General features: G+C 49.6%; 1 protein-coding gene across 1 annotated transcript in view; it reads right to left on the reverse strand.

Moving 5' to 3' along the window:
- Positions 1–8475: 8475 nt before the first annotated feature.
- The window catches only part of LOC121450223 (poliovirus receptor-like), a 32058-nt gene continuing 17095 nt past the window's right edge, over positions 8476–23438 (reverse strand). Inside the window, exons 3-9 of the mRNA XM_041655069.1 lie at positions 23021–23374; positions 20821–21141; positions 18776–18893; positions 15235–15389; positions 13683–13772; positions 11028–11089; positions 8476–10100 (exon numbers count right to left, since the gene is read on the reverse strand). Of these exons, the coding sequence (XP_041511003.1) occupies positions 10020–10100; positions 11028–11089; positions 13683–13772; positions 15235–15389; positions 18776–18893; positions 20821–21141; positions 23021–23374 (1181 nt within the window). The 3' untranslated portion in view covers positions 8476–10019. The remainder of the gene's footprint in view (positions 10101–11027; positions 11090–13682; positions 13773–15234; positions 15390–18775; positions 18894–20820; positions 21142–23020; positions 23375–23438) is intronic.

Raw genomic sequence — 23438 nt, forward strand, 5'->3', positions numbered from 1 at the left:
GGAAATTGAAGTTCAGGGAGACGGGGAGTCAGTGAGTAGCCGAGATGTTTTGTCTGTGGTGTGTTTCACTCTATTTACTTTTTCTTTTAACATTTGGTGCGGGGGGGTGGGGTTCGCCCCTCCACCATGTGTGTTTCAGGAATCGAACTCGGGTCATCAGGCTGGCGGCAAGTACCTTCATCCTCTGAGCCACCTTGTCAGCCCATGCTTTTCTTGTTTCGCTTTTCTCAAAAGTATTCATCCACTCAATCCAGCGTCCACTCTCCATGCTCAGCCCGAGACCTAATGTGGACTAGGATGGGTCCTCCCCGCCGTCAGTCCTCTGTGTGTAACTCCGCCCTCCCCCTCCCCCGCCCCGGCAGGAGAGATGAAAACCAAGGGGGAGGAGGGATGCCTCCGCCTAGCCTAAGGGATACGGAGGGCTCCTGAAGGGGGCGATCTGGAATCAGGAGAGAAATGATGGAGGGGCTGGGCGACCCAGGCTGCTCAGCAAGGGACTGAGGCTGAGCTGGCCGCCCAGGTGCGCCTTGGGAACTGTGAAATCGGGGTAGGCGAGGCCCTGGGAAGGGCTGCATGAGGGAGTGAGGCCAGTAGGTGGGTGAGGCAGGCTCTCCAGTTCTGCCAGGTTTTGAGCTCTGCCTGGACTGAGTTTGGGGTGGAAGCTTCGGGACCGGCTGGATTCTGAAATAGTGAGCCGCATTGACTGAAAAAATAGAACCCAAACTGTTTAAATGGTGGGAGACGGAGGACAGGAGGGCATGGAGGGTCAATGAGACCGAAACGTGTGTCAGGCCAGTGAGGTGGTTCGGCAGCTAAAGGCGCTTGCTGCCATGCTGACGACCTGAGCTATGTCCTCAGGACACACACGGTGGAAGAGGAGAACCAGGTCACACAAGTTGTCCCTTGATCTCCGTATACATGCTGTGAGTGGAGGCAGAGGCAGGGGGATCTCTGTGAGTTCCAGGCCAGCCTGGTCTACAGAGTGAGTTCCCCAACAGCCAGGGCTCCATAGAGAGACTTTGTCTCAAACAAAGAAAAATTAGATTTAGTTCCTCAACCAGCCACTTCAAGCACTTGCTAGCCACACGCATTTAATGGCAATCACATTGGACAACATAAACGTAATATTTCTAGAAAGTTCTATTGAAAGGAGGTGATCTAGAGACAGGAGGAAGGCCTGGTCCTCCAGGAAGAGAGCACTTTCAGATGGGGGCAGTGGGTTTGTGTGTCCCCTGGACGCCTGTCGTGAGGTGGCGGGAGATGATGACCAGCATCATTCAGTCCCTAGGTGGGGCAGTCAAGAATTGTGCCTTTTTATGCTGGGTTACAGGTGAGAGTCACCACACCCCACTGGGCCAGGTGGGCAACCGTACCAGGAGCCCTCAGAACCTCTGCTTACCCACCTGGCTGCTGGCACTTGGCGCAAGCGGCCCCGCCCCTATTCCTCTGAGAAACGTGATTGCACATCGCCCCCTCCTGTTCATGCCTGGAGTAGCGCCAGAGCCGTAGCTGAGCAGCCAGTGACCTGCAGTCTCTGGTTTTAATTTTGTCATTGGACTCATTTGGACCCTCCTGCCGCCCATGCCCAGCCCTGCGACAGAGCTGCAGACACCCCATCTTCTCTTTATGGAGGGCTTGGAGGTGGTCCTTAGGATGCCCCCCTGCAATCCTTCTTGCAGCAGGTCCTGTCAGTTTCTGTCCGCCATGGAGTGGCTGTAGACAGTGAAACAACGTAGTTGTCAATCTAGACCAGTGGTTCTCAGCCTTCCTAGTACAGTTCCTCCTGTGATGGTGAGCCCCAACCATAAAGTGATTTTCCTTGCTACTTCATAACTGTAATTTTGCTACTGTTATGAACCATAATGTAAATATCTAATATGCAGGGTGTCAACACTTAACCACTGTGAAAGGGTCACGTGACTCTCAAAGGGTTTGCAACCTCCAGATTGAGAACTGCCATCTAGAGGCTGTTTCTAGAGGAGATGGAAAGACGGCTCAGCTCCTAAGAGCCCTGGCTGCTCTTTGAGAGGGCCCGGGTCTAGTCCTGAGAAACCACACAGAAGCTCATAGTTGTTACTAACGCCATTTCCAGGGGATCTGGCGCCCTCTCGAGGCTTCCATGAGTACTGCATTCACCTGCATGGGCTTGCACACACATGTGCACACACATTGCACACACAGGCTGGGGAGAGGTAAAATGCTTCTTTTGCAAGCTTCAGGACCTGAGTTCAAGCCCCAGCACCCACATAAAAAATCATGTGCTATAATGTGCGCTTGTAGTCTCTGCACGGGGGAGGTGAGGGCAGGAGGATCCCTGGGACTGGATGGCTAGTCAGCCTAGCTGCATTGCAAGCTACAAGCCAGTAAGCGGCCCTGTAAAACAATACAAATAATAAAGGCAGATAGCCAGGTGCGGTGATGCACACCTTTAATCCTGCACTCTGGATTCAGAGGCAGGCCCATCTCTGAGTTATAGGACGAGACCCTGCCTCAAAAATAAATTAGTAAATAAATGAAAGGGGGGATGCCAACGTTCATTATAAACATTTAGATCATGGAAACAGAACAGGAGGCAAACCAGTGAGATCAGAGGGTGGATGCTGCTGGAGGCTGAGGCTGATGGAAGAAGGGGTTGGCTTCTTCACCGGGTCTGAATCCTGATGGCTGGGATGCAGCAACTATCTTGGTGTCAGTCTGAGGTGACGCCAGTGTGTGGAGGGGAGATGAAGAGCAGAAAGGTAGAGCCACATGTGGTGCTGCTGCTGAACCAGACAGCCCAGATCCTGTCAGCCGGAGGCTGCGGGTCACTGGCTTTCAGTTCCGGGTGGTTTAGGCCCCTGAGAACCACATTTCTTTCCTTCCTTTTCTTCTTCTTTTTAATATTTATTTATTTTGTGTGCACCCATGCTTTCTGTACCTTGCATGTAGCAGTCAGAGGACTGCTTGTGGGGGGGGGGAGGTATCTCCTTTCATCATTTGGGTCCCAGGAATTGAACTCAGGTCCTCCTGTTTTGTGGTAACTATCTTTACCTGCTGGGCCATCTTGCTGGATCCCAACATGACATCTTATACAAAGCGGTCTTTCGAGGTGGGCTGTGGTGGTGCATGTCTTTAATCCTAGCACTAGGGAGGCAGAGGCAGGCGGATCTTTGAGTTGGAGGCCAGCCTGGTCTACAGAGCGAGTTCCGGGACAGCCAGGGACACAGAGAAACCCTGTCTTGAAAAACAAAACCAAGTCTTTCACTTTACAGTTTGAACCATTTCTGAATCTTGTGCCAGTAGCAAACAACAGGGAAGATAATTTTTCTGCCAAGGCTTTTCTCTTTTAAAGCCACAATTCCATTTTAGTTCTGACACTTATTTTTGAGACAGGTGTAAAGACCAGAACCTACCTCCAGGTGGAGATGTAACCTGAACTCTGTCTACCCCTAAGGATTAATCCAGTGTGGCAAGTAGGGACCTGGCTAGGGGACTGCCCCTGCCGCGGTGGCTTCTGCCCCTGTCATGGTGGCTTCTGCCCCTGCCATGGCAGCTTCTGCCCTGCCATGATGGCTTCACTTTAAAATTATATGCTTTTCTTCCCAGAATCCCCTACCCCCACTGCTGCCACCACCACTGAAGTCTCTATGAGGGGTTTGATGGGTTTGCTTGGCCTATTGGCAGGCTGGAATCTCAAGGTCATAACTGTCTCTGCTCCTTTTTTCTTTTCATTTCACTCTCTCTCTTTCTTTTGTTTGTTTGTTTTTGCTTTCATTTTTTGAGATAGCTCTGGCTGTCCTGGAACAAGCTCTGTAGATCAGGCTGGCCTTGAACTCAGATATACCTGCCTCTGCAGGGAGTGCTGGGATTAAAGGCGTGCTCCACCACAGCCCAGTTTGCGTAGAAAGTTGTAGCAGTTGATCAAGTGCTGAGAGCCACTCACCCACCAGAGCAACCGATGTCCCTTCTCCCACACTGTGGGGTCCCCCCAGCTTCCTCCCCCTTCCCCTCCCTCCCCACTTGCTGTTTTGTAGTCTCAGCTCCCTCTGGGTAGCAAGAGACTGCTGGATCTGTGATCACAAGACTTTTACAGATGTTTCATGGAGGGGCTAGAGACGATGGCTCAGCTGCTCTTCTGGAGGAGTCTGGTTCCCAGCACCCACATGGCAGCTCATGACCATATTTAATCCCAGTTTTAGAGGAGTCAGTGCCCTCTTCTGACCACTATGGGCACCAGCACACACACAGTGCACACACATTCATGCAGGCCAAACATATAAAATTAAGTAAATCTTACACGAGGTTTTGTGGTGTTGGCAGTAGAACCCAGTCCTCCACACAGCAAGCGCTCTACCCCTGAGCAGCTGCCTAGTCTCCCAAAGGCCTGTGTTTGTGAGCCTGTGGGAAGCACAAAGGCCCTTGGGCTCACATAGCCTAGGTGACTCTTGCACTATCTGGATGGCCAGCGGCTCCAAGCAAAACTGGAGGTGGCTAGTAGTCTAGATAACCCCTGCACTATCTGTAAGACCAAGGTGACACAAAATCCTCCCCTTAGGCCCTTAAGATAACACTTGTTGCCTTTTTGCCTTTACAACAGGTCGCCAGACCTTAGCGGTCACAGAGTCCCTGGAGCTCGGGGCTCCTCCTCCCAGGCTAACTACACCTATATTAGAGTTCCAAGGGTACAGAGGGAGCTAGGGCTCCACAGCTGTAGGGCTTGGCCTTTTGTTAGCTTGTTTCCCTTGTTTCCCCCTCCCCCCTAGCTCTGAAGAGGAACTGTAGTAGAATCATTGTATCGAGGTTAAACAGTAGAATGAAACAGTTTTTTCCACTGAGTCTAGGTAACACCTGCAGGGTCCCCAGTGATTTATTATTAACTATGAAAGCTTAGGGGATAGCTTAGGCCTGTTTCTAACTAGCTCTTACAATTCTTTAAATTAATCATTTCTTTAATTTATATGCTGCTGAATGGCTCGTGTCTGTTACATTTCCTCCTCAGGTCTTCCTTGTTCTCTTATCAGGCTGGTGACTCTGCCTTTCTTCTAGGCATCCTCTGTGCCTAGAAATCCTGCCAAGGTATTGGCTGTTGGCTTTTTATTAAACCAATCAGAGAGACACATCTTCACAGTGTACAAAAAGATCTTTCCACCACAGACGTGGAATGAACAGTCGTTTCCTGGAAGGACTTAGACCTTGAAGAAACCATTGTAGAAAAGAGTGGCTGTTCTCTATGTGTCCCTTTCTGAAGGAGAGGCACAGCCTTTGCATGACGATCCTGGCACACCTGGATATCGGGAATCATTGGGTGCTGGAGCAGAACACAATTAGGTCTCGTGGGGGGGTGATGTTTTCCTTCGAAAACCTATAGATTAGATCAGGGGCTTTGGAATGAGGAATTCATTTCAAGCAAGAAAGCTTGGTGTCACAGTCAACAAATACGCCTTTGCACGGCTGTTGAAACCGTTCCTCTCTGCTGCCTCCGCGCCTGAATGACACCTCCTATGCCTTTGCAGGGCTGTTGAAACTGTTCCTCTCTGCTGCCTCTGAGCCTGAATGACACCTTGGAGTGACCCTCTTTGTTTTTCTTTTTTCTTTTTTTTTAAAACTTTATTTAATTTTATGTATGAGTGCTCTCTGCATGTACACCTGTGTGCTGGAAGAGAGCATCAGATCCCATTGTAGATGGTTGTGAGCCACCATGTGGGTGCTGGGAATTGAACTCAGGACCTCTGGAAGAGCAGGCAGTGCTCTTAATCGCTGAGCCATCTCTCCAGCCCGTCTTTGTTTTTCTTTGATCATCCCGAGCAACACGGAACACCTTACACCCCCACAGTGGAAACAACCCAGTATAGATTGTTCAATGGTCCCTTCATGGGGAAAAATTAAAACGGATCGGGCACTCGTTCCGAACAAAGGCAGCTGGGACCTCCAGCGCCAGAGTGCTGTCCCGAGGCTAACTTCCTTATTACGTGAAGAACTTCTGTCACTCATCACATGGATGACATCGTCCTCTTCTGCTCATCTGATCAACACCTAAGTGAGTGCTTAACTTTCACGAGAAATTAACTAAAAGAGCAAAATTTAACATTTCGGGCCGTATCAGTTGGGTTTGGCTCTGCCCTCCAGGTTGCTTTCTGGAGATTCTCAGCTAACTGCTCTAAGGTTGACACCTGAAGCCCAGCGGGTGTTAGTAAATACGCAGACGCTAGAGCGGTGGTTTACAGGTTAATCCCTTACTTCCGCATCAATTATCCTTTCTTTCTATAGGGTTCAGAGGATCTCTACACTATCCTATGACCAAGACCACACAAGACCATCCCCTGGCCCTTTAGATAACACAGGCAGCTTATCTGCAGAACCTATCTTCATGGAAGAAGTGACATGTGCTTTGAGAAGTTTTGATAGAATTATGTCTCCTTGTGCACACATATTATGTTACACCAGGAAACATTTCCCCAAATTTTACTGTACATAAATCTGCCTAAAATAAACTATTACCCCATGTTCAGACTCTAGAAGTTTGAACCAACACCAGTTACTGAGTTGTGCTGAGCTGATTTCCTTCCTGCCTCTCTGGGTTCTTACTCTGCCTGCCCTGGGGTTTGCTGAGACCCCATATGAGTGTGGCATACTCGTGTGTTTGTGTGTGTAGTGCAGGCACATATATTTGTGAAAGTGTGCTTTTTGCCTGTGTGCTGGGACCTGAGTCAGGTCCTCACGCCCAAAGGTCTTTTAAAGTGCCACTTGCAGCCACATTTGAGCTATTGTGCCTCCTGGTGCTGCATGGCTGCAGGGACCCCAGCATCTTTCACAGGGGAGTTAAAACTTGCCAGTCCCAGCTACCCCAGCAGGACCCCTCTCAGGACACAGGGTTTGGTAAAAGGTTGCCGAGCTGACAGTCCTTCACTGTTCCAGTCTGTAGACCTGTAAATCTGGCACTTGGAAGGTGGAGGTGGGACTAGGGTTCAAGGCTAGCCTCAGCTATACAGTGACTTCAAGGACAGCCTGGGCTACAATTAATGCAACTATAGCCAGCTGGTTTCTGTTCTTTTCCTCCTTCCTTCCTTCTCTTTTTCTTTCCTTTCTGTGAAAGGGATTATCTGCATAGTTCTGGTTTTCCTAGAACTCGCCCTGTAGACCAGGCTGGCCTCGAACTCACAGAGATCCGCCTGCCCCTGCCTCACAAGAGAGCTAGGACTAAAGGCGTGTGCCACCAGGACTGGCTAATGATTTCTTGTGTGTGTGTGTGTTTTAAATAAAGATGTTAAAAAATAAACATTGGAAAAAAGACAAATGGTGCTGGGGAAACGGTGTCCACCGCGGAGAAGAACTAAACTCAATCCCTTTATCTCACCCTGAACAGAAACCAAATCCAAACGCACCATGGACCTTAACGTAGGTGTGGGATCGGGGACTGCTGAGCAGACTGTACGGAAGACTGTACGGAAGATCTAGGCACAGTGTGCGGTGGACTTAGGAGGCAGAGGCAGGAGGATTTCTGTGAGTTCTGGACACCAGACCTACACCGAGACGCTGTTTCAAAGAGAAAAAAAAACTAAACAAGAAAAACAACAACCCAGTCAATAAATGGTCTCACAAAACGAACACACAGTTCTCCAAAGATGGAAAACAAATGGTGATATAGATATGAAAAAAATGTCTGTCTTAGTTTAGGGTGTCTACTGCTGTCAAGAGACACCATGACCAAGACAGCTCTTATAAGGAAACACTGGAGCTGGCTTACTGTTTCAGAGGTTGGTCCATTATCATCATGGCAGGAAGCATGGTGGTGTGCAGGCAGACATGGTGCCCGAGAAGGAGCCGAGGGTTCTACGTCTGAATCAACAGTGATGCTGGGTTGACCTTGAGCATTTGAACCTCAGAGCCCATCTGCGGTGACGGGGACACACCCACTCCAGATGTTGTTGGTTGTTTATTACTCTTTACTTTGGTCTTTTGGGGCCCACCATCCAACTCCCAAATAAATACACACGAAGACTTATTACTTATAAATGCCCAGCCTTAGCTTGGCTTATTTCCTGTCAGCTTTGCTTAACCTCAATTATCCCGTCTTCCTTTTGCCTCTGGGCTTTTCCCTTTTCCTCCTTCTGTATACCGTTCTTTCACTTACTCCATGGCTGGCGGGGTAGCCTCTCACCTTCTTCTTGCTCCTCGATTCTCTCTCCCCAGACTTCTCCTCCTATTTATTCTCTCTGACTGCCAGCCCCGCCTGTCCTTGCTCCGGTCTTGCTATTGGCTGTTCAGCTCTTTATTAGACCATCAGGTGTTTTAGACAGGCACAGTAACACAGTTTCACAGGGTTAAACAAATGCAACAGAAAAGAACGCAACACATCTTTGCATCATTAAAGAAATACTCCACAGCACAAACAAACATACACATCTTTTTTTTTTTTTTTTTTTTTTTTTTTTGCTTTTTCGAGACAGGGTTTCTCTGTGGCTTTGGAGCCTGTCCTGGAACTAGCTCTGTAGACCAGGCTGGTCTCGAACTCACAGAGATCCGCCTGCCTCTGCCTCCCGAGTGCTGGGATTAAAGGCGTGCGCCACCATCGCCCGGCAAACATACACATCTTAAAATAATATTCCACAACACCAACAGGTTCACATTTCCTAACAGTGCCAAGCCCTGTGAGCCTTCAGGGGCAATTTTCATTCAAACTACCACCATATCTGACCTCATTAGCTCCCAGGAAAATGCAGGTTAAAAGTATATTGAAGGGCCAGGCACACACACACACACACACACACACACACACAGATTCTATCCCATCCCAATCAGAAAACAAACACTGTCAAGGACGCAGACAAAGGAACCTTTACACACCACTGTGTGGATGCAGACTTGTCCCTACATGGTGGGAGTCAGCACACAACTTCCTCCAAAGCTGGAATCCATAGCCCACATGACCTGGCTATGCCATACCTGGGGATTTGTCTGCAAAATTCCAGGTCGCTAGATCACAGAGACACTTGCATGCTGGTGTTTACTGCAGCCTGCGCACAATAACTCAGACACGGAACCGTCCTGGGTGTGCGCCCACAGAGGAGTGGGTAAGAAAAGGTGGTACACACACCGGGGATTTTTCAGCCACAAGGGAAAACAAGGTTCCATCATTTGCAGGAAAATGGATACAAGTGGAGAGAATCATATTAAATAAATTGAGTTAGATTCAGAAAGACAAATACATTTTCTTTCATTTGTTGTTCACAGATTTTTATATGGTTAAATAAAACAATGTCTGCAATTAAAACATAAATCAGAATGATGTCCCGGGAGAATCAAGGAGACTAACGGATTGAGAGGGGAGGGGGTGGGGGTGGGGCATGTTTACGCTTGAAAACAAATAAGTTAGAATAAATTAGTAAGATCATTCTTGCTTACATAGTAAGCTTGAGGCTAGCCTGGGCTATATAAAACTCTGTCTCAAAAATACATACAAAACTATATAGCTTTTAAAAATAAATATATCTTCTTCACTTTATCAAAAGGGAGACTGAGAAGGGTGTGGTGCCTCACGTCTTTAACCCCAGCATTTGGGAGGTAGAGGCAGACGGATCTCTGTGAGTTTGAGCCTAGCCTTGGCTAAACAGTGAGACCTTGGCAAGAGAGTGGAGAGCCCTGAATGACTCAATCGCTAAAGAGATCCTGGTGTTGAATTTCAGTGGCCGAAGTCTTTCAGCTCCTTGACCATTCTACACGGTCCAACATGAGGTAGAGGATTTATCTTACCCACGGAAAGACTTCGGCTTTTGTCCCAGTTTCTCAATCCCTCAAGCCTATTTGCTTGTCTGTGTATACACGGGCTTCGCTCTGTAGCCCAGGCTAGACTCAAGCTTGCATTTGTCCTCCTGCTGGAATGACGGTGTGGGCCACCACACTGGGCTCCATGAGTGCTTTCTGACAATGTGGAATTTACTAAGGTCCTGGGAGACCCCTGAACATTTGGCGATCACCACACTGGGCAGTCAGTCTCTCTGGAGGCTTCTTCATCTGTCTGTGGGGTTCCAGTTGTTGAAGCTTCAAGTTCTTTGGTCATGGGAATTAATGCTGTTCATCTCTATGTCCTGGGTAGAGTTGATGTTGTTGTTCACAGGTGAATACTGGAAAGGGACATCAAACATCAGTCGGGGCCTCTCTCAGATAAACAATTTTCCCAGTGAAGTGTTCAAAGAGCACTTTGGCCCCTAAGCAGTGGCCATAGGCAGGGCTTAGGAGATAGGCATGTCTCATGACCTCAGCACTCTGGAGTCTGAGGCAGGAGGATCATGAGTTAGAGGCTATCCTAGGTTACACAGTGAGATGTCTCAAAAAATTAAGTGATCTTGATGTAACGGCACATGCCCGTAATCCCACCATTGGAGAGATAGAGATGGGTAGGCTGAGAGGCTAAGGCCAGCCTTGGCCAGACAGTGAGTTCAAAGGATGGCCTGATCTCAAAAACCTGAAAAGCAGGGGCTGAAGAGATGGCCCAGAGGTTAAGAGCACTGGCTGATCTTCTAGAGGTCCTGAGTTCAATTCCCAGCAACCACATGGTGGCTCACAACCATCTGTAATGAGATCTGGCGCCCTCTTCTGGCCTGAAGGCATATGTGCAGATAGAATGCTGTGTACATAATAAATAAATAAATCTCCCCCAAAGAATCCCAGCACTCAGGAGGCAGAGGCAGGCAGATCTCTGTGAATTGAGGCCAGCCCAGTTTACAGAGCAAGTCACAGGACAGCCAGGAGAACATGAGAAACTGTCTCAACCCCACCCCCAAGCCTAAAAAGTGCAGGAAGCAGAAAACAATAAAAGCCTGAGTGGGTTGTGTGTGCATGATCCCAATATCCCCTCCAGAGACACACTCAGCACAACCCAGGCCCCTCCCACAAGAGCCCATTCCCCGAAGTCTCCACTGCCTCCCAGTGGCCCATAAGCTGGGCACCTGGAAAGCCCCGGCTTCCCGATACCTTGAGAGTCCCAAAAACCAAATAGGACCGTGGTCCACACAGACCCCTGTATTCCTCCCTTGTGCCTCTGTACTCACCGCCGCCTCTGCTGAGGGCCTGGAATTGGACTTGGAATTGGACCTGGACCGCCGAGATCGAACTGGAGAAACGAGAGATCTTGTCAGAGAGAAAGAGATTCTGGGAATCGTGGGAAGGGGGCGTCTAGGCTGGGAATCGTGGGAAGGGGGCGTCTAGGCTGGGAATCCTGAAAAGAGGGCGTCTAGGCAGGGAATCATGGAAGAGGCGTCTAGGACTCTGGGAATTGTGGGAAGAGAGCGTCGTCTAGACTAGAATGGTCAATCCTCTTCCGCCTCTGCACTGATGCAGGACAGGGAGGAGCCAGGGAGGTAGCACACACTTTAGAGGTAGACCAGTAATTCAGGGTCATCTCAGGCTACATAAAGAATTTGAGGTCAACCTAGATTTACATGAGAGCCAGTCTCAACAAAACAAAACAAAAGAGGCCAAAAAGATGGCTCAGTGATTAAGCACACTGGCTCCTCTGGGACCTGGATTCAACTCCCAGCACCCACATGTCAGCTCCAGGGGACCCGACGCCTTCTTCTGGTTGTGGGAACTGCATGAATGAGCTGTGCAGACGGACACACAGACAGAAAACACCCATGCAAGCTGACAAAAGAAAACATAAAGCCAGGCATGGTGGTGCACACCTTCAACCCCAGCACTTAGGACACAGAGACAGGGGGATCTCTGTGAGTTCAGAGTACCCTGACCTATGTACTGGATTCCAGGTCAGCTGGGGCTACAGAGTAAGACCCTGTCTCAAAACCAAAATTATTTACTCAAGGGCCCAAATTCCATCTCTATTCTTTAGGGCTGGCGTGACCTTGGGCCTAGTGACTTAACTTCTTGGTGTCTCAGTTCCCTCAGCTATAGCAGGGGTTAAAAGGAAAAAAAAAACCTCCTTTGTGATAAGGGAATTGAAGACACGGGAGATATAGCTGAGAACAACGCAGACAACTCGGCCTCTCTGGGGCATTAATGATGATGACGATAATCATTGTAGCTAACGTATTCCCAGTGCGTGATTCCCATACAGCAAGTGCTGTGCTAACCATGTTATCTGCATTGGCATGTGTCATTCCACCCTTTTTACAGATGAGGAAACTGAGTCACAGAGATGAAGTCACCCCTTCAACCCCTGACATAATGAGGCCCCACCACCAAAAGCATGCGGTCAGCTTTTCATCAACACCATTTAAGTGTTTCGTGGCAGGACCTCTTAAAAGAGCTGCAAGATTTTGCAGCCAAAGCTGAGTCAGGAAGCCTCTCTTAAATGAGAGCACTTGCCTCTAGCAAGCAGAGCCCACCCGAGAAAGTGCTGCTATCAATAAGCCATGCTTTATTCTTTTCTGTCTAGAATACTTCCCAAGCTCTCTCAGGCTTTATGTGGACGCAGTTCCCCACGTTGGGCACCGTTTGTTGCACTAAAACAGGGGCTATAGTGCAGGTCTATCTTGGAGGAGTGGGCTCTGCCATGTAGCCCAGGCTGGCTTCCAATTCACAATCTTCCTGCCTCTACCTCCCAAGTGCTGGGATGACAGAGGCCCGTGTCACCACACCCATCTTAGAGTATGGTTTTTGAATGCCACCCAAAAAAGCCCGTGTTTTAAAGGTCTAGATTCAAGGCGTCAGGAGGTGGTGAACTGTAGGGGCAGAGCCTACCATGCGGAAGGTAGGTCACTGGAGTGGGACCCTGAAGGAATTATTGGGACCCTGATATATTCATTCTCTTCCCTAGTCTCTCCTTGTTGTTGTTGTTTTGTTTATGTTTTGTTTTCTGTTCCCTGACCTATGTACCTGAGGCTATCCTTGACCCCGACAGTCCCTGCCAAGCCCTCTGTGCTCACAGTTCACTAGAAGAGAGACTGGCGTCCCCACACAGTGATCACAAGGACTGAGGAAAGCTGGCTTGGGTGAGACTGAAGGCGGCAGGGTTGTTTCGTGACTGAGGGAGAAAGCCAGTCATGAAGCAGGGCCTTCTATGACTGATGGGCCACTCTGCATCTCTGTGGCTGCAAAGGCCGGCCAGTGTCAGCCGGCCCTTCCTGTACACAACACCGGCTCCTGTGCAGACTTTAGCGGCACTCAGAGCTAGTGCTTAGAAAAGTGAGGGGTTGAGGGCGTGGCTTAGTGGTAGAGCCCCCTCCTAGAATCCCCCAGTAAGGGGATAGGGTGTGGCTCAGTGGTAGAGACCCTGCCTAGAATCCCCCAGTGAGGGGCTGGGGTGTGGCTCAGTGGTAGAGCCCCTGCCTAGAATCCCCCAGTGAGGGGCTGGGTGTGGCTCAGTGGTAGAGCCCCTGCCTAGAATCCCCCAGTGAGGGGCTGGGGTGTGGCCCAGTGGTAGAGACCCTGCCTAGAACCCCCCAGTGAGGGGCTGGGGTGTGGCTCAGTGGTAGAGCCCCTGCCTAGAATCCCCCAGTGAGGGGCTAAGGGGCGTGGCTCAGTGGTAGAGCCCCTGCCTAGAATCCCCCAGTGAGGGGCTAAGGGGCATGGCTCAGTGGTAGAGCCCCTGCCTAGAATCCCCCAGTGAGGGGCTAAGGGGCATGGCTCAGTGGTAGAGCCCCTGCCTAGAACCCCCCAGTGAGGGGCTGAGGGCTGCACATAACCGGGACTCCTTTGCAGTGGCCTTGAAGCGGGTGGGAGAATGTACCAAGGAAGAAGAGACTCACAATAACACCAGAGTCCTACTAAGATGACAATGCTGATGCCAATGCTGATGCCGATGATGGCAGCCGTGCTTAGGCCTGACGACATAGGCTCTGGAAAATAAATGGACGAGCAGGTGAGAAGTTACTCAGCTTTCAAGTTAACCCTGCATTTTTGAAACAACCTTCCATTTTCTGTGGGGAACCCCATCTTCCTCAGTCTACAGTGTCCAGGTGTTGGCCACATTTTACGATTCCTACAGGGGGATGTTTGTTTGAGATGGGGGCTCCTGTAGCATAGGCTGGCTGCAAACTTGCTCTGTGACCAAGGATAACCCCATGTACCCATTTCTCCTTCCACTCTCTCTCCCATGCACTGTGATTGCAGGCATGCACCACAACCAGGTGTGAACCAGGTAAATGGGGTACTACAGCTTGAACCCAGGATCTCCTGCATGCTATGCAAGCAACTGGGATTTCCTTTTTCTTTTTTCACACTAGCCTGGTCAATCGGGACATCCCATTCTCGCTGTCTAGCCTGGTCAATCAGGACATCCCACTCTCCCTGTCTAGCCTGGGAAGACCCTGCCTGATATTTAACCCAGCATAAAAAAGGCAGAATTAGGCAATTAGCCCAGGCTGGCCCCAAACTGTCTTTCTCACTGCTTTAGCCTTCCGAGTACTGAGATTATTGGTATGCACTTCCACACCTGGCGTCAGAGATCAGAGATGTAAAGAAGGGGATGGAGAGATGGCTCAGAGCTTAAGAACATTGACTGCTTGCTCTTCCAGAGGTCATGAGTTCAATTCCCAGCACCCAAGTGGTAGCTCACAACCATCTGTAATGAGATCTGATTGCAGGCAGAACACTGTATTGATAATAATAAATCTTAAAAAAGAGAGATGTAGCCGGGCGGTGGTGGCACACGCCTTTAATCCCAGGGAGGCAGAGGCATGCGGATCTCTGTGAGTTCGAAACCAGCCTGGTCTACAAGAGCTAGTTCCAGGACAGGCTCCAAAACCACAGAGAAACCCTGTCTCGAAAAACCAAAAAAAAAAAAAAAAAAAAAAAAAAGAGATGTAAAGAGAATTCCTGGGTGACATGGGTCTAGCACCTGGATCTAACCAGAACTGAAGCTGTGTTTTCAACAAATTATTATTTTTTTCAATTAAAAAATACGACTTTATGTGTGTGCGTTGCATATGTGTGCACACGTGCCGGCCATGGTGGGTATAAGTGCAGGACAGAAGAAAACTGTGGAAGTCGGGTGTCTCCTTCCACCAAGTGTGCCAAGGACTGAGCTCAGGTCAGGCTTGGCAGCAGGCACCTTTGGCCCCTGAGTCATCCCTGTGCGACCGGACCGCCCTTTCAGTCTTTGTAGCCGGTAGTTATGTCCAGTACGCTTGGAGAGGGCTTTCTGAGTCCTCAGGTCAGAGGTATCCCACACCCACCCTAGCCCGGACTGGTGAAATCTGTGACCTATGACCTGCCGTCATTCAGCCACACGCACACCCAGCTCCCATCCCTGGGGGCCATCCTGCTGTACCCTTCCCTCCTGGTCTGAGGACAGCTCACCTTTAACGTGGACGGTTACTTGGTTCTGCCCGGAACCTAGGGCATTGGTGACATTGCAGACGAAGGTCACGTTATTGATAGTGGTCTTGTTCACCTTGTGGATTAGGAGCCTATTGCCCTGGGCCTCAGTGTTGTTGGGCAGAGGACCCGTAGTCCTGGAGGAGACAAGATGGTGAGCAGGCAGCCTCTGCTGATGGGGCATCCACTGTATGTCAGGAACACAGACCAGCTCTAGCCACATACAGGCCGACAGAATCTTCATGCTCCCAGGCTCTGGTTTCCTCTTCTCCTGTGGCTGTTCCCCCATATGGCCACAAGAGGGCGCGCACGAACCCAATTCCACTTCCCAGAGCCAGGCCTCGGGCAGAGCAAACCCCAGGTTTCACGTGATGCTCCCCCTCTTTACCAGTGCCCTCAGCACTCTCTCCTTCGCCTCCCTGTGCACAGTCACGCACCAACACCCCACTTAGGTCTTTCCAGAAGCAACAGCTGATGGACAGAAATGCATTTGTAAATGTCGTTCTCTACCCACAATGCCTTCCTCCAGGTGCAGAGAGCTCTGCCTGATCCACCCCTGTGGTCTCGCCCCACTGTTTCTACTGCAAAGCACCCCCCTTTCCCTAATCCCCACCCTTGTTTTATCTATACCAGACATTTCTCAGACTTTCTTTATAACTCTATTTTGCTTGGTGAGGCCCAGAGCTTAGACTTTGGCCAACATTAGGCACCGCATAGGGTTGAAGGACGGCCCAAGCCCCGAGAACACATCCCAGCAGGGAGGGGAGGGCGTGGGAGTGTGGAGTCCTGAACCCTCTAGAAGGAAACACAACCACCCATCTGGTCTGACAGCCTCAGCTGTGGCGTTTGGGAAATCCTCCTGCCTCAGCCACTCAAGCACCGAGACACCTCTATGCGCTGTGCCCCACCATCACCCTTTTTTCTTTTGTACTGAGGCTAGAACCCATACTAAATAACCACTAATCAAAGAGCCAAACTCGCAGCCCCTCACTGGGGGATTCTAGGCAGGTGCTCTCCCCCTCAGTCAAGTTCCCAGTTCTAATGTTGCCAAATCTTTGATGTCAGTTCCTTCCTCTGGAAACTGGTACCCAGAGACCGACTAATGTGGTCTGGTCACCAACCACCATGGCATGACCACATGGTTAACATATAAAAATGGTCACCTTATCCCACAATACAGACTGGTTTGTTTTATTTTTATAATGACTCCCACCATGTAGTTCTGGCTGGCCTAGAATTTGCTTTGTAGACTGGGCTGGCCTTGAACTCACAGACCCACGCGCCTCTGCCTGTGGAGTGCCGTGCACCGCCACACCTGGCCCCAAGGACTGCTTAAGTAATTGATGACACATACAGAAAAGACTCTAACGACATCAAACTATGGACAGGGTCTGGTGGTGACCCCAGGAATCCTAGCAAGCAGGAGGCTGAGGCAAAAGGGTCTTCAAGTTCTGGGCCACACCCTTAGCTCCAGACCTTGGGGACAGGGAGCAGGAGGGCTGCAGCAAGTTCAAGGCCAGCCATGTTGCGGTTTGCTAGAAACTGTCTCAAAAAGCCAAAAATGGGGCCTGATGCCCCGAGGTTGAGCCCCAGGACACACATGTTGGAAAGAGAGAACTGGCTCCTGCGAGATGTCCTTAGATCTCCACATGTGCACTGTGGCACTGGGGACCTACTCCCAGTAAAATAAACCAATAAATGTAGTAATTTTCCAAAACATCAAATTAGGAGAAGTGAAATATTAGTGGGGGAATCCTTGAGGTTGGATTTTGGGTTTTTTGAGCGCTCATTTGGAAAATTCCTGTGACTGTATATTTGAAAATTTCTCTACCAAGATGTTGGAGGAAACAGGGTTGTGAAACTAAGTGCTTTTAAAAAAATATTTTTAAGATGGACGAAAATGTGTGGAAATTGCCCCTTGGGGAAAAATTATAGCTGCTGGGAGCCAGAGCAAAAGATAGGGGCAGGGGCAGGCATGTGTGTGTGTGTGTGTGTGTCTGTGTGTGTGTGTCTGTGTGTGTGTATTTTCTCTCTGTGTGTATTTTCTCTCTGTGTGTGTTTTCTCTCTCTCTGTGTGTGTGTGTCTGTGTGTGTGTGTCTGTGTGTGTCTGTGTCTGTGTGTGTGTGTCTGTGTGTGTGTCTCTGTGTGTGTGTGTGTGTCTCTGTGTGTCTGTGTGTGTGTCTGTGTGTGTGACTAACCAAACACAGTAGAAGCTGTTTTGGGGCATGGGTGGCTGTACCTGAGTACACACACTGTTTTTGCTTAGAATGGAACTGTTTGGAAGTTCTAGAATGGTTCAGCCAAATAATTTTTTTAAAAAAAGAAGTCTAATAAAAATATGTTATTTATACATTTGGGCAGGTGGCGGAGAGCTTGCTAGAATCCCCCAGTGAGGGGCTGCGGTGGGGTGTGGCTCAGTAGTTAAGCATTTTCCTAGAGTGTATGACCCTGGATTCCAGCCTCCACTGAAGAAAAGAAAGTCACCCTTTTCTTGCATGTATGTTCATATGAGAGCAGCCTGCATGGATGGATGTTCGTGTGAGCGCAGCCGGCATGGATGCTCATGTGAGCGTGTTATAAACAGAGATGAGGTCTTTACTCATGTGAGTGCTGGCATCAGTCTCAGGTCCTCATGCGTGTACAGCAAGCACTTTCTCAACCGAACGAGCCATCTCCAACACCCTCAGCCTCCAATCTGGAGCTTTCACAGCTCTGGGGCTAACTTCCTGCTCTGCACACCGGGATGACTGGCAGGCTTCAGGGGCGGGGCAGTCAGGAACCCACATCTGGGGGTAAGTCAGACATCTTTGCTTCTGTCCCATGAGGGCTCACCCAGGGACTTACCAGTATTAAGCCATTGTCCCAGCACTTTGTGACCTTCAACCTGCACAGAGATGGGGAATCCCTAGGGGTGTGGTATAAAAAAAAAATCCCAGGAGAGCTAGTGGCTATGGCCTGGATCAGCTCACCTCAGAAAATCCCAGTCACAAGAAGAAATTTTTACTGGGAATATAGAATGATTCTACCTGTTTTGATATTTTTAAAAATTTATTTATATTTTATGTTCATTGGTTTTCTACCTGTCTGTATGTCTGTGTGAGGGTATCAGATCCCCTGGAACTGGAGTTGTGAGCTGCCATGTGGGTGCTGGGAGTTGAACCCGGAGAGCAGCCAGTGCCCTTAACCTCTGAGCCATCTCTCCAACCACTATTCATTCAGGGTCTCACCAGGTAGTCCTGGCTGTCCTGGAACTCACTCTGTAGACCAGCCGGCGTCAAACTCACAGAGATCCACCTGCCTCTGCCACCCGAGTGCTGGGATTGAAGGTGTGTGCCACCACCACGCCCAACTCTATTTTTATTGCTCCTGTATTCTCACCAATCTCTGACGTGTGGCTTCTGAGCGCAGCCCTCCTCCCGCACAGCCAGCCCCAGGTCCCCTCACTCAGAGCTCCATCTATAGCTGGTGGGCTCTGAGCACAGCCCTCCTCCCGCACAGCCAGCCCCAGGTCCCCTCACTCACGTGCTCCATTCATAGTCAGTGGGCTCTGGTTTGCTTCGAGCATCACAGGTCAGGGCCACATCAGTAAGACCCTCAGGCCATGCTTCGTCATAGCCAGAGATGGACACTTCAGGTGGATCTGGAGAGAACGGACATGAAGGCTGAGATCTGGACAGTGTCTGAGGGCTTTCTCCTGAGCAGGAACAGCTTGGCACTTTGGGCATTAGCCCAGGGCATCGTTAGTCAAGGGGACACGAAGGGGACTTCCCACAGGTCCTTTCTTTAAGTGTGTTTCCCAAAACAGCCCTTGGCTCATCCTGGGTGTTCCGTGTGTAAAGACTTTTTTGGACACCCCAAACACCCAGGAGCACATTCAAGGCTCCGAGAAATCCTGGGAGAGAGAGCCCAGGGTAGGCAATGGCGGGAAGGAAGGTGTGTAGGATGTCTCAAGACCGTGTATAGGAGCCAGGTATTAATCGTAGCACTTGGGAGGCTGAGGCAGGAGATCATGAGTTCGAGGGCAGCCTGGCTTATATTGGGAGATCCTATCTCACTCAACTCATCCCCTGAAAAGTGATCTTGCATTGATACTGCTGATGGGCTTGGTAGAGACAGAATATGGGACGGTAAATTATTGAGTAGGGGCATAGTTCATAGCTGGTTTCTAGGAACCAAGGCCAAAGATATTAGGGGGCAATATTAAGGTAAAGCTAGGAAGATAGACAGACAGACAGACAGATAGATAGATAGAGTGTGTGTGTATGCATGCGTGGGCATGTGTGTAGATAAATCCCCACAGTCCAATATGGTAACCACCAGCCACACAGACTCCCAGGGCTTCATGCCTGGTCTAAGACACACAATTCTGAAGATTTAGCCTGGCAAGAAGAATGTAAAACATCTCACCAAGACTGTCTAAGAAATCATTCACACATTAAAGTGATGACCTTGGGCCAGCGACATGGCTCAGGGGGTGCTTGTCACCAGACCTGATGTGAAGCCTCAATTCTTCCTCGGTGGAAGGGGAGAAGTGAAGGGCTGATTTTCACACACGCGCAGTGTATCTCCCTTAGACACGTAAATACATACATACACACACAAATAATATTTCCACACATGTGCAGTGTATCTCCCTTAGACACGCAAATACATACATACACACATAAATAATAAAAATATTAATCTCTTGGAAAAATCCATTACAAGCGTTAACTGAGTTTGGGTTTGTTTCTGAGTGTATCATAGCCCAGGCTGGACTCAAATTCGAATGCTCTGAACTCAGCCTCCCGAGTGTTGGGATTCTACGTGTGCACCATCACACCAGACTTTACAGGGTCTCATGTAGCCCAGGCTGGACTTGAATGTACTTCCATCAAGCCCTAGGATGACCTTGAACATCTGGCCTCTGCTTCCTGGGTGCACACTAGAGAAGCAGTCTACCAACTGAGCCAGATCCCCCGGCGTCTTCTAAGGCGCTGAACTAAGCCAGATCCCCCGGCATCTTCTAAGGTGCTGAACTAAGACGGTCATTAGAAAATCTGAAACAGTCAAGGTTTCCTGAGGCTACTTCTGTGGGGGTGAACCTGGCTGGACTCTCTGTGAGTAAGTCTGCAGGTGGCGGTGTCGACAAGGCTAGGCAAGGGAGGTGACCCTGGGCACAGAGTGTGAGGCTCCATCCATACATAAATCACAGCTACCTACATGTGGAGAGAACGCAGAGACGAGCCAGTGTAGACAGCACCAGGCCGTGTAGACTACCCAGGAGGACCGTGTGAACACTGACCTGGGACTCAGGGTCAAACTGTGGGCGGAGTCAACATAGGCAGTCGACATGGTTGGGATAGTGGAAAGTGAACGGGCAGATCAGCATAGACAATGGGTCAAGGGGACCACGCTGGGTAAGCAGTGGGTGACTTAGAAAAGGTAAGTGGGTCCATATAGCACAGACAATGCCAGCTCTCCAAGCCGGTGGTCTAAGGCATGGGAGCAAATGGTGGATGAATTAGCGTAGAAAGCGGGGAGATGGAGGCGGCCTGGGGCTTGTGCGCATGCGCAGACATACTCACAGGGCACAGAAAGGGGCACAGAAAGGGTCACATGTAGCAGCTCCGGCTCTGGGGCGCTTTCATGCTTCACGCTGCAGGTGATGTTCTTGCCATCGGCACGTCTCGAGGGCATCGCGGAAAAGAAGCTGGTGACTGTGAAGGTGCCTGGCTGGGGCCCTAGCTCCGTAGTTTCACGGATTTCGGGGGTTTCGGTTCCTTTTAGGTCCGAGAGCCAGGAAATTTGCGGCGGAGGGCGACCGCCAGTGGAGGTGCACTTAGCTAAGTCCTGAAGCTTCCAGGTAGGAGAAGGCGTCAGGGCCTCTGCAGTGTTTGTAGGTCGGGCTGCAAGATCCATTGAAGACACGTCATTTTACTGGCTGCTCAGTAGCAGGAGGAAGCAAGCGCCTTAACCTTGTTTTTTTTTTTTTTTTTTTTTTTTTTTTTGACAAGATCTCACTGTGTAGCCCTGGTTGGGCTCATGAGCTTCAAACTCCTTGGTGGCAGGAATACAGGTTCCTGCCACTATGCTTGGTGTTGAAGGGACAATTTACAGGCTATGGGCTGGTCAATTTGAAATCCTAGCTCTGGGCTGGCAAGATGGTTCGGTGGATAAGGGTGCTTGCCGCTAAGCTCGACAGCCCGAGTTAAATTCCCAGGACCCACGTGGTAGGACAACTCCTGCACCTTGTTCCCTGACAGCCTCAGGTACATCACCACACTTATGCATAGGCACACAAATAAATAAAATATAATGAAAAAAACAGCCTCAATCCTGCTCCTGAAGAGTCAGATATCTGTAGACATGTCTGTCTAAGGGAGATAAAAAGAGCATACAGGTCATTGGCCTGTGTGGCGCACACTTTAATCCCAGCGCTTGGGAGGCAGGGGCAGGCGGATCTGTGAGTTCGAGGCCAGCCTGGTCTACAGAGCGAGTTGCAGGACAGCCAGGGCTGTTGTGGTTTGAAAGCACTCTCGCTTCAGCACCACATCTGCCTGCAGGTTGCCATGCTCCCTGTCGTGATGCTAATGGACTGAACCTCTGAACCTGTAAGTGAGTCATCCCAATTAAATATTTCCTTATAAGGGTTGTTGTGGTCATGGTGTCTCTCACAGCAAAGACAGCTTGTTACACAGAGAAACCCCCGTCTTGTAAAGCCAACCAATCAAACAACAATAAAAAAGAATACGTAGGTCAAGCTGTCAGAATGATCTCTGGGAGGGAGCTGGAGAGATTCCTCAACAGTTAAGAGCACTGGCTGCTCTTCCAGAGGATTGGGGTTCAATTCTCAGCACCAACATGGTACTCACAACTAACACCAAAGATTCAACACCCCCTTCTGGCCTCCTCCACATTAGGCACACGGGTGGTGCAAAGACATATATGAAGGAAAACACTCATGTGTGTTATATAGATAGATAACACACACTGTATATATCTACCTATATTGTATATATATATGTTGTGAACTGTTTATGTAAAGATATGTTACATTGCTTATGCTGCACTTGTTTAACGATGTAAGGATGTGTGTTCACTCATGTAAAGATCTGTTGCTGTTTCACCTTGCCTGCCTAATGCACCTGATTGAATAATAAAAAGCTGAGTGGCCAATAGCTAGGCAGGAGAAAGGATAGGTGGGGCTGGTGGGAAGAGAATAAATAGGAGAATCTAGGCTCTAGAAAAGAAGGAAAAGGAGGAGAAAATGGGGGACATACCTGGGGCAAGAAGCCAGGCAGTCGCCAAACAGACAGACAGGAGAAGCAAGAAAGTAAGATATACAGAAGGAAAGAAAAGTAAAAAGCCCCGAGGCAAAACTTAGATAAGGAGAAAGAAAGGCTAATTTAAATTAAAACAGCTAGCCAGAAATGAGCCTAAGCCGGACTGAGCACTCAACACTAATAGGGTTCTGTGTCTTGATTTGGGAGCTGGTTGGTGGCCCAAAAGGATGAAGCCTGGTACACTTAAATACATTAAAAAGAAATGCTCCCCTGGGTGGTGGTGGTGCCACCTTTAGTCCCAGCACTCAGGAGCAGAGACTGGAAGGTCAGGAGGTCAAGGTCATCCTTACCTACAGGCTAGCCTGGGCTACCTGGACCCTGCCTGGATCTTTTGACTTAGAGGATACTCCGTGTCCCAAGGGTGTAACCCAAGCCTCCTTGCTTTTGGCTAGCTCCCTGATCCTCTGGCCCCAGGGTTTCTTCTCCTCAGCCTAACACTTACCAAGCACCCGCAGATGGACACTGTTGCTCTTGCTGCCTGTGGGAAATGTGGCAAATTGACATTCATAGCTGCCTTCATCTTCGGCTTGCACGTGGGAAATCGCCAGAGATGCATTCCAAGGATTCCTGTCCAGCTTGGTGGCCCAGAACGTCACCCTTTCTGAGTATGGGATGTTGGGTCCCTTGATGGGGTGGAAGACAGCCACGGTAGAGCGGGAGCCATCTGGCTTCTTCTTCATCCAGGTTACTTGGGTGACTGTCACATTCTCAGTAGACATCAGATTACATACCAAGGTGGTAGACTCATTCAAGATGCCAGTCACATTAGTGAGCACCTGCACGGCTACACCGGAAGCTGTGAAACCAGAGGCCTTATTAGTTCAATTCATTTAAAGGTTTATTTGTATGTTAATTTGCTA

This window comes from Microtus oregoni, unplaced genomic scaffold (assembly GCF_018167655.1).
Source record: "Microtus oregoni isolate MIOR12 unplaced genomic scaffold, Mior012 000006F_ref0000085, whole genome shotgun sequence".
Taxonomy (NCBI): domain Eukaryota; kingdom Metazoa; phylum Chordata; class Mammalia; order Rodentia; family Cricetidae; genus Microtus; species Microtus oregoni.